At 42.1% G+C, this 17,035-nt stretch overlaps 1 protein-coding gene across 3 annotated transcripts in view; it reads left to right on the top strand.

Moving 5' to 3' along the window:
* The first annotated feature begins 367 nt into the window (after window positions 1–367).
* PRKAG2 (protein kinase AMP-activated non-catalytic subunit gamma 2) overlaps window positions 368–17,035 on the top strand; it is a 228,254-nt gene continuing 211,586 nt past the window's right edge. The window contains exons 1-2 of one of the 3 annotated variants that reach the window (XM_064505725.1): window positions 368–982; window positions 10,865–10,909. In XM_064505725.1, the coding sequence (XP_064361795.1) occupies window positions 881–982; window positions 10,865–10,909 (147 nt within the window). In that variant the 5' untranslated portion in view covers window positions 368–880. The remainder of the gene's footprint in view (window positions 983–10,864; window positions 10,910–17,035) is intronic. The other 2 variants (XM_064505724.1, XM_026096918.2) reach the window with 2 other exon arrangements.

Below are 17,035 nucleotides of genomic sequence, written 5' to 3'. Positions count from 1 at the left end.
TTGGAGGGAGGCAGCGGAAAAAGGAGCGGGCTGGGGCCCCCCGGGCTCTGGCAGCGGCTCCCCGGCAGCCGGCGGATCTTGCCGAGCGGGAGCGGTCTTGGCAGGGCGCAGGGGGCTGCGGGGGGGCCCGAAGCCGCAGGGGCACCGCGGGGGGGGGGGGGGGGGGGGAGGCCGGGAGGGGATGGCGCAGCCGCGGGGCGAGGCGCAGCCGGCCGCGGGCGAAAGTTGGGTTTCGCTCGCTCGGCGCTTCCTGTCGAGCCGCCCGCGGCTTTGGGCAGCGCCGCCGCCCCGGCACCTCCTCCCGCGCCGCTCCGCTCCTGCGCGGGGCTGCGGCGCCCGCTGCGCTCCGCCCCGCTCCGCCCCGCTCCGCGCCCCGGGCGCCGCTGCCCGCGGGGCGCGGAGCCGGCCCGCCGCGGGGCCCCGCCGCCGACGCCTTCGCCTCTCCCGCCGCGGGGGTTTTTTTCCTCCTTGCTCGGGGATTTTGCTGCTCGCTCCGTGGGAGCTTCCCTCCTCCTGCGCGGAGGGAAGGAAACTTCCTCGCCCCCCCCCACCCCCCCAGGATGCTCCGGATATTTTTGAAAGGGCGGAAGAGTGAGGAACGGAGCAGCGTTTGTAAGGGCATCTCATGCTCTTGAGAAGGTCCCCCCTGACACCTCACTTGGGCGATTAAAGGCCGGAGCTGGTGAAACTCCTCCCCTTCCCTCTGCTGCTCTCCCCCCCTTCCCCCCCCCCCGCCAATATTTCCTAAAGCCGTACAAAAAAAAAAAAAAAAAAAAAAAAAAAAGGAGCCTGGAGTAACTGGGGACGCTGGGGAGAGGTGGAAAAGGAGCCTTCCTTCCTCTCCAGATCCATCGCCCAGCACCTCGCCTGGGCTAAAGGGATGGGAAGCACTGCCATGGACACCAAGAAGAAAGATGCCTCCAGCAGCAGCAGCAGGAAAAGCTCCAGCCAGAAGAAACTCATGTTGCGAGTGCACATTCCCGTAAGTGCCTCCCGGCCCTTCCTCCGCTTCAGCAGCTCGGGTGACTTGGGTGCTGGTGCATGTTTCTCTTGATGTTTAGCACGGCTAGAGGCAGGCAGGCAGGTGGGAGCGGTGTTTCCTGCGCCTGAAACTGAGGTCCGGAGTTTGGGGGAAGCCAGGCTGGAAGGCGCAGCCTGCGCAACAGGCAAGTGCTGGGCATCTCGGGCGGGCTGGAGCACGGGAGTCTGCCCTGGTCCCTGCCCCTCCTGCGCAGGGCTGCGAGCCCAGGGCGCAGCGTCCCGGACGCAGCGAGCGGCGCGGAGGAGCGAGGGTGAGTCGCGCTGTACCGCTGCTGCTCTGCCCTGGGCTGCGCCTTCGGTATGTCTCACGCAGTTCACACACCAGCTGCCGGTGTGGTTTAGCCAAAAGTGTGTTCATCCCCGCATGGTGACTTCAGCATCCCCAGCTTTGGCTCTGGGAACTGTCCGTGCCTTGTGGCTGAATCAGAGTATTTAATCTGACTCTTCCATGTCTCAAGACTAATCCCCATCTGAATTGCCCAGGGCTCAGGAACCCAGAACCTTCTCAGATTTTGTCTCAAGCCACCTATGTATTGCTGAAAGAGCCAGAACTGTTATACTCTCGTGGTGGAGCAGACAAGTGAGCCTTGCAGGCTGTATACTGCCTCCGTTTTGTATATTCATGCTGTAAAGAAAGATGCAAGAAGCTGTAGCATGCAGATGCAGAAAAACTACAGACAGAAAGTTTCTATTTCCAGTGAATGCTAAAAGACTGGCTTCTCAGGGTCTTCAGAGTTTACATCCCTTTCAAAACTTTGGTTATTATTTACCATTACCATTTGGTTATTAAGAACCATTCTGTTCTTTTATTTGCAATCCCAATGTGCTTTTGGCTGCAGTGTTTCTGGCAAGAAATGGCTTAGTTCTGACATCTTTTTCTGTGCAATCCTTTTTTGGTCTCACTATATAGAAGTGGAGACAGTCCTAAGCATGTCTCTGCCAGGCCACCAGAGACCAAAGAGATAGTTTTGTTTTTAAGCTTTCCCTTTGTTTTAGAGAAGAATAGGAAGTGAAGGCAAATTTATTAGGTGTCTTGAGCGTGTGGAATAAAATGGAGGAGAAGTACACAGCTCCTCTGTAGACCTCGTTTTTCTCCGGACTGGAATGCAAGCCCAGGAACGTGCGCCAAACTTCTGCCTCATTGTTCGCGTGCATTCAAAACTAGGAGAAATGGATCTGCTTCTGGTAACGTGGGTGTCCCCCGTGCATTTGTGACTGGAGTGTTTAGGCAATCATCTTTGCCACATTACTGTATTACTTTCACAATAGGGTTATAAAATACCAAGAAAATAAAACATACCACATCAAAGAGCCACTCACACTATGTACCTTCTTCCTTTTCATCCTACCTGCTGCATTGCCTCTCCCATCCCTTTCCCTAGTCCTCTGCCTTTGGCTCAGTCGAGCCAGGAACTTCTGTGCAACTGTCTCTAAGTCTGTTCAGAGAACCTGTATTTTCTCCCTGCTGAAGAGCCCCAGGTAGCCTGGGAGATGCTGCTATTGCTTGATTCTGCAGGCTCTGTCTGGCGTTTTTTGGAATACCTGCCAACCACCACGCAACTTTGACCACACCAGTGCTAACTGCAATTTTTCACATTTTATGGTTGTGAAGCTAAGGTGGAGAACACTGTCTAAGTAACTTGTTCAAAATTAAGGATTTTTGACGAGTGAAAGGTAATGCTTTCTCCTAATCACCTCCCTAAGCCAGTAGACCGTCTTTCTTCAGGAGTGTTGTTGACTCAGTTTGGTCTTAGATAGAACAGCATTAGAAATAGACCATAATTTTTCATGTTCTTTGATCTTTTGGCTTCTTTGCTATGCAGTTTGTCACCTAGGCAGTGGTAGTTGTTCAGACACAGGATACTGCACCAAAGTCAACGTGAATTTTATTGTTCACCTATTTGGGAGCAATTCAAGAGTCAGTAATGAACTAGCACTGTCCCTCCCTCCTTTCCATGCCCAGAATATTACCCTTCTGTTTCATTCTGCATCATTCCAGCATTTCTGGAATGGACCATTGGGCCTAGGGTCTTTCAAGTTGTATTCTTATTCTTGGTGTTTTTCTATTATCTGGCAGTTTAAATTTGCCTGTGCTACAATAAGGAACATTTTTCTCATTCTCCTCATTTGACAGTGGAATCTGCATTTGAAAAGATCCATTTAGACTGTTTTTTTTTTCTCTTTCATAACGTTTTCTTGGCTCTTGTTTTGAAGCATCATTCCTATTATTTCAGTGGTGCCTGTCAGTGTTGCTGTAGTTGTCAAGGGAGCTTTCACCAGACAGCAATTTTTATTTTGTTCATCCTCTTCTTTGTTTTGCTGTGAGATCATGTTTATTGCTGAGACATGTAATTCTTGCTTATTGAGATCTTCAAATTAGGAAGAGAAGAAGGACTAATGAGGTCTGAGTAGGAAGGGAGAGAGGAATTAAATCTAAAAGTGAAAGCAGTGGGCCAGAAAGGTACTATTGTGATTCAGGCTAGGCTTAAAATACATGGTTACTAGTCATGTAGGAATCCTGACTTAAAAAGTGCTGACAAATATTGGGCAAAGAAGTGAATAATACAAAATACACAACAATTAGTGGGCATGTCTGCAAAGGAAGTTCGTATGCTTTTCTTCTGTCTCCCATTTATTTTTGTTTTATGAGTTTGCTGTGACAGTGGGAACATACAATTTGAGAAAGCTAGTCTTGTATCACGCAACCTCCAGGGCATTTCACAGGTAAATTTCTCAAGCAAGATCAGCAAGTCATGGTACAGAAAGTCTGAAAACACTCTGTTTTCACCTTCTTCCTGTGCTGAATGTTCTCCTTTAGCACGTGTCTCTTTGGTGGCACCCAAGTTTTGCTTCTGGGAGTAGTGGTAGACCACTAAGTTCCTGCCAGTTGGTTTTCTTAGCTACTCTCCACTTGTCATTTGGTAGCCAAGAGTGAAGTGGAGACCACTGTATTCTCTCCACATGGCAGGGAAATATTTGCTAAATTGCTGGACAGATTGAATGAGCTTTTTGTTTTGGTTTTGGGATTTTTTTTTTGATTGTTTATCTTCTTTGCAATTACACAACTGACTAACAAGCTGGTAATTTAGATGGACCATAATATAATCGCAGATGCTTGTGTAAGGCAGGTCATATCAACCTCCCTCCTTCCCAGCAGCACTTTCAGAAATCTTGAAATTAGAGAGACCCAAATTGAAATTTCTGGTCTCAATATCCTTCAAATCTGCTGCAGATCTGGATGCATATCTTTGCTCTCTAGATACAGCACATCTTCAATATGAAAGTATTAGCATTACAGGGTTTTTTTAAAGCCATTAGAAGATAATAGGATCTACATTTAATGCATCACTTGCTTTGAACATATTTTAAAAACTCTATTCTAAGACAGGCTGTGATTGCTGAGTAGGAGCTCTCAGTGGTGAGATCAGTATGTTCTTTTGTCATCTCGGTCCGTTCTAATGTTAACGTTACTGTTGTAACTCCATGTTGCTGTGGAAAAGGAGAGATTCTGCTCTGGTGTAATTCAGTCAGTGCCAGTAAAGTTATTTACCCTAGTGTAACTGAGAGCAGAACCTGTCTCAAGAGCTTCGCTGTGGCAAGTGCCAAGCACCCGCTGCTCCCAGCAGGTGGGAATTGCAGAACCTCGGTGCTTCCTTGGACTATACGCAAATACATGACAAGGTGACTTCTTAATGCAAAAGAACAAAGGGATTTTTCACAACAAGGACAAAAGTAACATCTGTAAATGAATGCAAAAACGTTCCCTCTCTCAGGCCAGTGAAGTGGCTATTGCTCTGGTACTTCTGTCCTGACACCAGAGCCGATGCAATAGAAGGAGGCTCTTGGAGACCAGGATCCTTTATTACCCATGTCGCACAAACATCTCTGGATGCTTTTTCCCATTTCTTTGCTGGCTACTGCGACTTTGAACAGATTCCTCAATGTGCAAATTTATGGGTGTTTTCAGGCCTGTTGTTATGTCAGGATGCCAGGCTGGAACATCAGATGGCTTAAACGTTTCTAACCCGATAGATGACAATGTTGTTCTGACAGCTTGTGTAGGCTCCCGCTCTGCCCCTCCATCTTGCTTTCCACACTTGCAAAGTCATTAGTAGCTGCGTGCCTAATAAATCACTGTGAAATGATTTTGTTCTGCCACAGTTTTTACAGAGTGCTGCTTTTCTCTTGGTAATTGCTGAGTGTGCTGATGAGAACTTCCCTTCAGTTTAAGGGTCACTTTAGAAAGCAACAAATGAAGAACAAGCTGGTGAATTCTTCCAAAGGAGATGCGGAAATCTACTTCCAATGGTATCCAAGAATGAAAATGTTTGTTTTTCTGGGGAGAAGGAGGTGGGGAGAGTGGGAGTCAAAGAGGAGGAGACATTAATGTTTCCCTAAAATTAAATCTGCAGCTATCCTCCCCCTTGCTCTCATAGGCCAGACTCTGAGTTGTCCTGAGTTTCTGTGGCCTTGAAGTTTAAATTTGGATTCCTCCCTAAAGGGCTGATATGTTAAGGATCTGAAGAGGGCAAGAGGTATTTGCCCAGGAGCTTTGAGACTGCACTCTGAATCTAGCTGAAGGAAAAAAGGATTAATGTTGGCAGTCATAATAGCTGCCACTGTAATAAAGGAGATGTTAGTCTTTAGTTTTAAAATACAATATAAACTGGTCATCAGCTAAGGCTTATTGGAAAGTACTACTTATTTAAAACATTGCTTTTTCTGCCAGGAGATTGCATTCCTAAGTTGTCTCATCCAACCTTCTGTATACCTGTGAGGGCTGTGGGCTAGCTAGAGAGAAGTTAATTTCATTGCAGGAATAACTCATGAATGTAGAAGAAACCGCACAGAAGTGCAGATCATTAGGGTCTTGGCCTCCAGGGTGGATGTTCACATGGTGCTTGTTGGGATTTACTGAAATAGAAGAAAATGTCAGACTCCTAGATGGATCAGGAGTGACGTAGAAAGTCGCCTTTGAAGGTGAGAGTGAGGTAAGGAGGAATGAAAATGAGTTAATGAAATTGAAATTGTAGTCCTCTGCCAAGGAAGATTCATGGTGCTAAATGTTAAATCACCTTATTAATTCCCATCATGTGAGGTTAGTCACTCCCTTTTGTAGAGAGCAGATGGCATTGCACCAAGTTGTGTCTGCCTCAATGACTCTGTGATTGAAAACTCTGTTAAAGTGTTGTTGTTTTTTCCCCATGTGCCTGTCCAAGGATATGCGAAAACCAGCTACATTCTTTCCTTCTCATGAATCATTTCCAGTAATAAATATTCTATGGTTAATGTGTGCCCTTATTAGCAACTGGGAGCTTCCAGTGCCTGTACACAGACCTGCAAGCTTCAGCTCATGCTTAGTTTCACCTGGGCACCACGTTGCATTCAAGGGACCTATTCACATGTGACTGAAAGCAGAATTTGACCCTGCAGGCAGGATTCAGAGGTCATTTTGTTGATGATGTATGGGCAGTCATGGAATTAGGTTGGTATGCCACGGTGCTGGCTTGGCAGGGCTTGATGGGAGTAGAAATAGTCAAAACTTTATCATGGCTGTTGGTAGATCACATTATGGGCCTACAGGTTGAGTGAAGTACTATTTTTAACTCTTGAGTTTTTTGGAAAAGAGATGAATTTGTATAAAAAGGTGTTACGTGCATAGGGAGCAGTGAAAGACAGAGCAGGGTTGGTTATAAGAGAAATGGAGCATCAAGGATGACATCAGTAGTGGATAAGGGATGTCACAGAGTATGTCTGTCTGGCACAGAGATACCCGACCTAGTCCCTTTGCAGGGTAAACTACCTTAGGCTGATCGTTGGGCCTCCACAATTAGCCTGCTTTCAGGACCTGATCCCGTTGCAGAGGAGTGCTGTTGCAGTTTTCTACTGGTGTTTGCATAGCAGACACAGCAGTGAAAATATTAAGGCTTGACAAGAAGGGAGTATTATGCATATCTTCAAAGACAAACTGAAAAAGCAGCTGGAGTGTGTTTTGAATCAAGTATATTTTGTGTATGCCTGGAAAGGAAATCTTACATATGCACATGTACATAATATACCATCAATAAATACATAATATTATTGGTGGCTTGGAGGTATAGTGCTATGCCACTACAGAAGTATTTCTAGTACTAGCAGTAGGTAGGAACAGTGGTGTATGTGACCAGTTCTGCTTCAGACTGTTGTGTTTATTCTTCAGGTGGTTGCAGGAGGTTCAGTTTAATATTTGCCTCTATAATACTGTCTCTTTTAAATTGCTTGCATCTTATGAAATCTTTAAAGCATGAAATAATTATTTATGAAGTAGAGAACCACAACATGATGTAGTACTTTAATTTTTGCGTTAAGCTTTGACATGGAGGATTTAGAGCATGGTATATGGGGTTCTTTACATTTTCATGTAATTTAGCATGACAGTAAACTGCATTATGTGAGGATGACTTAGTGGGATGCACAACAAATCCATTGCAGTGTGTGTTTCATGGTTGTCATTTATATCACACACCGTGGTTGTTCAGACCTCATGGTCATTATTACAAAGGGTGCTGCGGATGTTATGTTCCAAAAACATAAGCTGAAGATTTAATCTATTTTTGTAGCTAGGGTGATAGAGCTATACCCCTTTTAAGCTGCTAGAGAATACATTCATAGATCTGAAGTGTTGTTAGGAGGAAGTGTGCGCATTATAGGCATTATCTGCCATATAACGAAACCTTTATCACTGTTTATTCACTACAGGCATTGGGCAATTTGCAGTCTGCTTTTTAAGTTGGTAATGCTGTCGAAACAATGTCAGTAAGAAAATGCCCTGCTTCTGCAAACTGAGGAAAGGAAAGCTATCTCGGTAGTTAGAGCGCTGGCTTACAGTGCTACAAAACACAGGATTTTTCTGCTTCATTGTAGACTTTCCTAGTGGTCTTTGATGGATCACTGAAGTTCAGATCAGTCTTTTAGAAGCTATGTGCCTATCGATTCCTTTAGAGCAGTTTGGAAGGCTGTTTTCTGTGGAGTTAAAATAATCAATACCTTGTGAGCTGGATTAGGGGTAAAATTTGAATCCAAGCATGAAGAAACATTGTAGTGAAGATAAGCCCTTAGTAGGAAAGGTATAGTTGGAAGAATGTGATGGTCTAAACAGGTGCCATTAGTAATGCCTATAATCTGTTTAGTGAAAGAAATGGATTGTTACCTGCATGCTGCTTACTTTGAATGGACTTTATATGGAAACCAAGAAAAATATCTGGAATTATGCACAGAATCCTAATGTGTATTGCATTGACTGTAGTTTTGCTACCTAGCCATAATCCTTGACAGATTTCCACAGATTCAGAACTGTTATATGCCTCTAAATAGTTGTATCTATAAATATGTGTGCTTAATAATTACTTTGCTAAACCTGTGTTGCCCTGCTTTTGGTGACATTGTCTGTAAACAGTGTAACTACCAACAAATATTTTTACAGAACTGTGGAATGATTGAGGTTGGAAAGGACCTCTGGAGATCATGCAGTCCAGCCCCTCAGCTCAAAGCAGGGTCAGCTGGAGCAGGTTGCTCAGGACCTTGTCCTGCCAGGTTTTGATTATCTCCAAGGATGGAGACCCCACAGTTTCATGGCTCTGAAAAAATGTATTTGGGCAAGTGAAGGCTTATTAAGATCACATAAAGTTCAGCCACTAAACGGGCACATTAAATTTAGCAGCAGATTTGACTGTAACTTCTCCCAAAGCTTTGGGGAGTGAAATTGGATTCGTCTGTCCATTGTAGAGACTTCTGGGAAAAGCATGCTCTGAGATGAGAGTTGAAACTGGAGGCGCAATGATCCTGACGAGGCTTGTGGAAGAAGGGAAGAGTAGGGAAGGCACTAAAAGAGATGCTTAGTCACAGTGTCATCAAAATAGGTATGGGAGCTTGCCAGCTTCTCAGTGGAACATCTTCTGGAACGTGGTTTCATCATGCATTGCCATTCCTTCTGCATAAATTAATTATAGTGGGATTTGCTGTTACAGAGTATTAATTGGGGCTCCTGTTTTGGAAGTATGATCTAAATTAAGTGGCATGAGGAAAGACAGTTCAAGGATAAAAGCACTAAGTCATCACCTGCATATCTGAACCTCTATTTACTGTACTGCCTGAGGCAGGACAAAGGAGAGTCCTTGATATAAGCTTTGTGTGGATGAATGGCTGAGGTTGCAGGTCCACAAAGAATGTTTTATGCATAAAGTGCAAAATAATGATAATTTGTGTTTCACCTTTCTGTTGTTTTAACATAGTGACTGGTAAACTGTGAACTACTTCTAATGTGTCAGTATGCTACACTGAAATACATCTTATATATACATATATATATATATACATCTTATGGGACTTCTTTTCATTCATGATTGAATGCTGTTGTGCTAGATCTCTGTGTATGCATAAGGTACATACACTGGTAGAGACAAACTCTCTGAAGAATTTAAAGCCTTGATAGATGTTGTAGACCAGAGGCATGTGACAGGAAATGGTGTTGTCCCTGATGCACTGACATTCAAATGGATGGTTGGGATTCAGGCAACTTGTCCTGTGTTGTACATGAGTGTAGAAGCAGGACTCGCAAAGTCTTGAGGCCCACTTCACTTCGTCAACAATAAGTCCATCCTTCTTCCTATGGAATTTTTCACATTAGGATCCACGTACAAGCTCAGCCTAAGTCAGTGTCCTCAGCAGTGATGGAAAGTTGGGTTTTTTTTTTCCCTTTTGCATATGAAATGAAAGAATTCCAGTGTAATGTCTACAGACGGTGGTGCTGTGTCCTAAAATAACACTGTCAGGACTCTTTTGGCAGTCTGGTCAGGAAGACCAAGGATTGAGGAGATCAGATAAATTAGAGGAGACTACATTAACCTCCAACATAAAAAGTGATACTTAAATGAGTGTGTCTAATTATCACACCCTCTACGCGGTTCCTGTGGTTATCTGAAAGCTGTGAAACATAAGTCTTTCTTTTTTCTTTTTTTTTTCCTCTTTCCCTTGAATCTCTGGTGGCACCTCAGATGTACAGTTCTTGAAACAAAGGGACCTACAGCCATTTAGCGTGCAGTCATCTATAAACTCAAGCGGATGGTGTTTGGGGCATCCTAAACAGCACTTTACCAGCCATTTTCAACCTACAGCACCATCCAAAGAGTTTGCAGGCCTCCTGTGCTCCATGGACTTGTCTTTCTAGTTGCCACAGCTGAGCATTCCCCAGTTCTGTGGTCAGTGAGTCCAGGAGACAACACTAGCGTGGTCTCAACACTGTTCTTTTTGGATAGTCGGTCCATTAATGCTAGACCAGCTCTACCTTTTTACTGGGAAATGGAGAGCTTGTGCCATCTGACATGTTGAACCAACATTATTCATAAACATCAGATTTATGGGTGAGGATTAGTTATACATTTTTTGTATATTTTTTATGTTTTTGAAAATGACCGTGTGGCTCTAAGCTATGCAGAGGCAGGAGGGTACATGCAAACCTTCTTTATAAAGTAATACCAGTAATTCAAAAACTATAATCACTTCAAATTTTTTTTCTATATTGTGTATTTAAAGAGTTCTGGCTCTTTTAACAATCGCAGACCTGTGCAGGCATCATCAGTTGGCATGCAAAAAATGCTGTTAAATGAACTCTCCTGATTTTCAGCTACAAAATACTGAAGGCAGTAAAAGAGGAAACACACCTTACTTAACCATATAAAGTAGCGGGCTTGTCTCCATTAGTAAGACTAAAACGGTTTGCAGTGTTGAGCAAAGCATGTTGCCTTGCGGTGCTGTCTTAGCAAGCAAAGGTATTTTATTTTCACAGGGCACATTTTCAGATGAAAGAGCTCAACAAATGAGTGGCGACTTGGTAAGCCTCAGTAACTCATTCACTTTTGATGTCCATCTGTCTATAATCTGAGATACAAAACACCCAGAACAGATGACAAGGTAGTTAAATTTACTTGAAATGTCATTCACAAGATTAATTCTAGAGGAAAAAGAAATAGATGCTAAGAAACCTAGTAGTTCACATAGATGGGGCTTTCAGAATAACTTAGGCATATTAGGTCCTGTTGCCTTATTGAAGATCCTACCAGCCCATCTGCATCAGGAGGTCCTTAAGTACATTTGAAATTCTGGCTTTATGTCTTTCAAGCTTTCAAGATGCTGTCCTTTCCCATCTGCTTTTATGCCTGGATTACAAAACAAAAGCAGATTTTCATGCTTTTTCCGTTCCTAATAGGTTTTCAGCTTTGAACAGGGAGTAAAACATGCTCTTGCACCTCATAGCTGTAATAAAACAAAAAAATCCCAAGTCATAAGCCTGTTTTTACTGAATAGAAATTGATAGTAATACTGGGATGTAATTTGGGAAGAGATAAGTAGCAGCTGTTCTCTCATCGATAAAGACCAAAACTGATACAGTACTTAGTGCAGTGCAATCTGGTGTGACCTATGATGAAGTCTGTATGTAACCTTATGTTTGACAGTGTGTGACCAGTTACTACGTATGATTAGAGCTTCAAAAAGTAATTCCTTTTCTACCCACTTCAGCTTTTCAGTGTAACTTTGTAAAAAGCTTCACTCATTAAAACTCAAGATAATTTTTTATTTACATGTTTTTACTTATATATTTTAATTTATTTTTTAAAGTTATTTTATATAACTTTTCAAATGTGTCATGAACTACTGCAGGCATTTAATGTATTCAGACACTGTAGGTAGTTATTTCAAATGTAATTTTGAAATATGGATGTTTTAAAAGTAAAAATATATTTCACTGCCATAATCTGCATATACTTTTTGACACAATATTCACGGAACAGAGGTATTTGGGTACAAATGTATTTGGAATTACTGGCATTTTTGCAAGTCAGTGTCAGTATTGCTTTGTGGGCTGCAGCTTGTCTAGGTCACTGAAAGGGGAGAGGGGAGGACTCGGGCGTTCTCCTCAAATTGTCAGAAGCTGGTGGGGGTGACCAGTTTAGTTTTTGAAACTTTTACATACATATCTTTTGTAAAACTGCTTATAGTCTTGACTGTATTTACATTAAAGCAACAGAGGAAGAGAGACACTGGTAAATACCGAAGAGTGTTAATCTCAGTGACAGTGACCAGTGTATTCAGTTTAACTGATGAGAGTTGGAACACAGGCAGAACATCTGGGGACACATATCTGGGGGTTTTACCATTTTTCTAAGAAAAGGTAAATCTCATTTCTCTGGACTTCAGGAACAAAATGAGAGAAAATATTAAGCATATACTCTAAGGAAATATCCATTTTGGACAGAGAAAGGATTAGTTATTTCTAAGAGTTTATTTCTAGAGAACAATAGGCTATTTTGATTATGGTTTATGGTCTTCAATGTTTTGTGCACTTGACTAGGTTAATTTAAAGAGCATGTAAGGCCTCAAGTGCAGAGTCTGTGTGTGTGTGTATGCAAGGAAGATGTTTCATATAAAGCTGTTTATAATAAACTGAACGCATTCAGTATGTATGTACAAGCTGGCAAATTGCTCATGTTGCAGCGGAATGAACTGTGATGGAATACGACATGTATTTAACGATTTGAGAAAAAGATTATGGGTATGTTTTTGCCTGATGTTAAAACATCTGGATTTAGTTTCTCTCTGTGCTAAGATTAATTTCAGTTTCAGATCCTGTGTTTTAATGTCACAAAACAAATAGAACCACGAGCTGACTTTTTATATCAACCTTTATGCTCCTTTTATTTATTTTTTGTTTGCAAGACTAAATAATCTAAAATCCAGCCACCTGGGTCAATGTCCTGAGAGATTAAAGCTCGATAATTTGAGTCTTGCTGTCCAAGATAGATGTAATGTGGACTAACTTTCTTCTTTCTTGGCTCTGCCTGCTTCCCTGTGTACAACTGTTGCTGTAGAAGGCCTCCGAGTCATGTCATGTCAAATAATGCATGGTCTTCAGAGCTCACTGGGGGAGAGAAAAGCCTGGGAACAATGCGAACAGGCACAGCCAGCCACTTCCACTAATTGTTGGAGTGGACGGTGGAATACAAAAGAAGGAGGGAGGGGGGAATGAATGGAAATGTGTCTTGGTGTGGAAACGACTGTGTGAAAACAAATATGCCTGGACTTGCTCATTGGGAATGTGCATGTTGCACAGGAGCGCTCCCACAGCAGGAATCCTCTGCTTTAGTGTGTCCTTGCCAGGTACTTTTAGAAGGTTTCTGTTTGTTTAATTGCCGAGTGAGACTTTCTTGGTTATTTGGAGATGTGAGCTTTAGCAGTAGTGAACTGTAACAGTGGCAGTTTACTGCTGAGCTGGCTTGAAATCATTGGTTCATTTTCAGTTCTAGTTGTCTAGTACTGCCTAAATAATAGGAATGGGAAATTTAGAAGAATGAACTATTAATTTAACATGCTGGTAGCATTTTAAAATCTTGCTGAAGTGGGGTTAAATGTCTGCGTGAATCTTGTTCACTGTGTCCTCTAACTCAAACCATGCTCAAGTGCTTTGCAGATGAATTGCATACAACAAATAAAATGGAATAAAATGACATATTCTGAGAGTTTTATTCATAATGAAAAACAGAATTTCCTCTCAAAACTCATTGCACTCAAATGTCTAAGCTGTATTTTGCTTGAACTCTGAAAAAGATCAGGTAAAGACAGTGGCAGAGGGAGGATCCCTTGATAGGATGAGCCCCAAAATGGAACATTTATCCTATACGATGGGTGCTATAGGAAATTATGAGCAATTGCAAATGAAGTTAGTAAGGTTCGTAAAATAAAATTAGTAAGTTTCCAGTTTATTACGCAGTGGAACTTTACACAAGGGAAGTTGCCAGCCCTTGCTGTAATTCATTGTTGCCTGGAGATGAAAAACTCTTTACACCAAAAAAGCAGAAGACGCAGATGATTTGTAGGGCACTTCCACGTTCATCTGTGCCTGGAGGATCATTGTATTCCTACTGAAAAATAGCTATTTCTGCAGTGGAAATGCAACCGCTGCAATCAGTAATCAGCACAGTGCAACACAGTTGGTAAAAATCCAAATGCTTACTTTATCCATTTACTAAATGAATCTGAAATGTCTAACTGAACCAAGAATTGCTCCTTTACAGAGGCTAAGAGAAAAGGGAATATCCAGCAGAAGCACCAATTTGTTGATTGTATAATGGACTTATCATTAGTAACTTGATTATACCAATACAATTTCTTTTTCTCCAAGACAGATACGTGTGCCTACCAGAGCTGACTGATGTTTAAAAGCAGTCTGAATAAGCCACAGTGTGTTTCAAATGGAGATTGATAACAGAGTTAGGGAAGATGGAAAACTTTTTACTGGTAGAAAAATGATTGCTGATAGCGTTGCAGAAAAGTGAGAATGCTGAAAGAGAGCATGGCTTATCCAAAGAGTTAGATTTATCCCTTTTTAGTTAAAATTACATAAATTAAGTGCTGTAAAAGTTACCATGATGACAGCCCTGAAGACTGATTATGGCTCAGAGCATGAATCAAGTTCGTCTCATAAACTTCCTCACAATAGTTCATTGTGGCGCTTCAATTTTGACAGCAAGATTGGCCTTCAAGCAATTAAATGAAAGATACTTATCACTGTAGTGTGGAAATCTGCCTTCCTGGCACTGGCTTGGGAACTTCATTTCACACTAACCTCCAAAACATTTTTGCTGACTAAGAGTGATTTTGAAGCTGTTGCTAAAAGACACTAGGTTCTCAGTATTCTCGTCAGTCTTCCAGTTTTCACATCAGATTTCTTTTTTTTTTATGTATTTCTTTTTTTGTAATCCATTGGTCTGCAAAAGCCACTGTATCTTCCACACAAATAATACTCCCTCGAGAGTACTCTCCCAGCCAAAAGCACTAGCTGCTATCTCTAGATGTAGTGTTTAAAACCACCACCATCACAAAATACAAAACCCCACAAAATCGGTTTTACAGAGTTACGTGTTGTGCCTTTATTGAGAGGTTTCTTAGTTTTGTGCATGTCCCTGAGATGTGGGCAAGCATTAGGGATGGGTTGGGTTGGGGTTTTCAGAATTTTTGATGACTTTGGCTGCCCAAGGTTGGGGTACTTGATGCTAATGGGAGCTGTGGCGCTCCTGCTATTTCAAGGTGGACACCCAAAATTAGCATTTTAGGGGATTTAACAAATGTTCTTTGGCCTGGTGACCTGTCCAGTGCTGAACAGAGTGAATGACCTGCTGGAGGAAGATTTCCAACTGTCTGAGTCGCTCATCTCTAGACATGCTGGGCCTGATTCTGGTGTTACGTGCCTTGGCGAGAGTATTTTCCCAGGCATCACTGAAGTTGTTGTGATCACTGGGAGGCAGTATCTCTGCACAAAACAAAAATGTTACGGTTTCCTCTTGGCTCTCTTGCAGGTTAGAGGGATGGGAGGAGGAAACTCCTAAAGCTTGTGAATGCTTCCAGCAGCTTGTATAAATGAATGTATAAATGAGCACAGATAAATACCTCATTAGTAAATACCAAAATACCATTTTTTTTTTTTTTTAGTTCATCCTTTTTTGACAGACATCTAAGTTTCTTCTAGGTATTCTTCTGTGAGCTTTTCCTCTCAGCAGACAACCTTTCTAGCACTGCTTACCACAATTCTGAGTGTGTCCTTTAACACCACTGTGCAAAATGCATGCTGTAAGAGATCTGTGATGGAGATGGGTGAGTGAAACTTGGGCAGAGCAGTAATATACGGATAATGCTATGATTCATTCTCTGCTATTCCGATTATGTTACGGCTATAATTCTGTAGCTGTGGTTTCTTCCAGTGGCCTAAATGAGGAGGCAGGTAAGACGTTGAACTCGGTGTGAGCCAGAAACCTAAAATATCTCTGTATTGGCAAAGTGCCCAGACCAAAATAAATACATTCAGCCTTTCTCTTTCACATCCATGTTGTAGAGGCGAAATGCAAAAAAGCCAGACAGAATTATAACAGACCATATTTTGTTTAAATAGAGGCCTGGTAACTGTATGGATCAAGGGCCAGTTATAAGGCTAAATCCTGTACTTTATATGGATTTAGAACAGTCATTTAAACTAAGTATTTCTCAGTACTCAGGCTGAGTATTTGTATATTCAAACAATTTTATCTGTTTGCATAATTTATGTTTTTATGTGTGCAGTATAGATACTTGGCTAGATGTTTTATGTTGGAATCATCATGGTGCTTTAGTTTACATTGTTTTCTTTCCTGAACATCATGTCAGAATTTAACATGAACTTTTTGATAGCAAAAACTTCTTTCATCTGTCCCAGTTTGCCCTTAATGCCTGTTCTAAGTAAGGCTTGAATTTTCTGAGGATTTTCCAGAAGTTCCAAGCAAAACCTTCCACTTCCAACCAGTAATTAATTAAAAACTGTCTTTAAAAAGTCCATATTTTCCTTTATAGGATTTTCTGTGATTCAGGCCTTACACCACTGCCGTTCATGAGTCTTTCTGTCGTCGTAAGGAACTGTGCAGAAAAATGTCTGTGATACCAGTGGAGAGATGAGGCTTACCTCAGAGAGTTGCAGTGGGAGGTCTTGTCTGGCACGTTTGGGCTATGCAGGAGGTTACAACCTCGTGCTGGAAATTTAATGACATGTTCTGGTGATAACCATAACTTTTTCTTGCTCTTTTTATTGTGGGAAAAATTATGTGTAAAGCAACTGCAACTGGTGCAACGTATTTGTATATCCTATGTATAACGACAAAGTAGAGGAAGCATGGATGTGCATCTTGGTTAAGTATGTGTATTCATTCCAAGTACATGTATTCATTAAGCTGACCATAGAAATTCAGTCAAACATAAACTCAGCCGTTCCTTGTAATTCATTAACAGATTCCTCTGAAACTTTGTCTAAAGCGATAGTTTGTGAATCAGGTCATGAATGTCTCATTTCCTCAACAGTCCTCAAAGGCATACAGTCCATTTAGTGATTAAAACTAAGTCTAACCAAAGTCTAGCAGCAGTGCAAACTCCCAACCACAAA

Source organism: Dromaius novaehollandiae, chromosome 2, assembly GCF_036370855.1.
Source record: "Dromaius novaehollandiae isolate bDroNov1 chromosome 2, bDroNov1.hap1, whole genome shotgun sequence".
Lineage (NCBI taxonomy): Eukaryota > Metazoa > Chordata > Aves > Casuariiformes > Dromaiidae > Dromaius > Dromaius novaehollandiae.
Note: the sequence above shows the minus strand (reverse complement) of the source record. Positions and strands in the feature narration are given on the sequence as shown.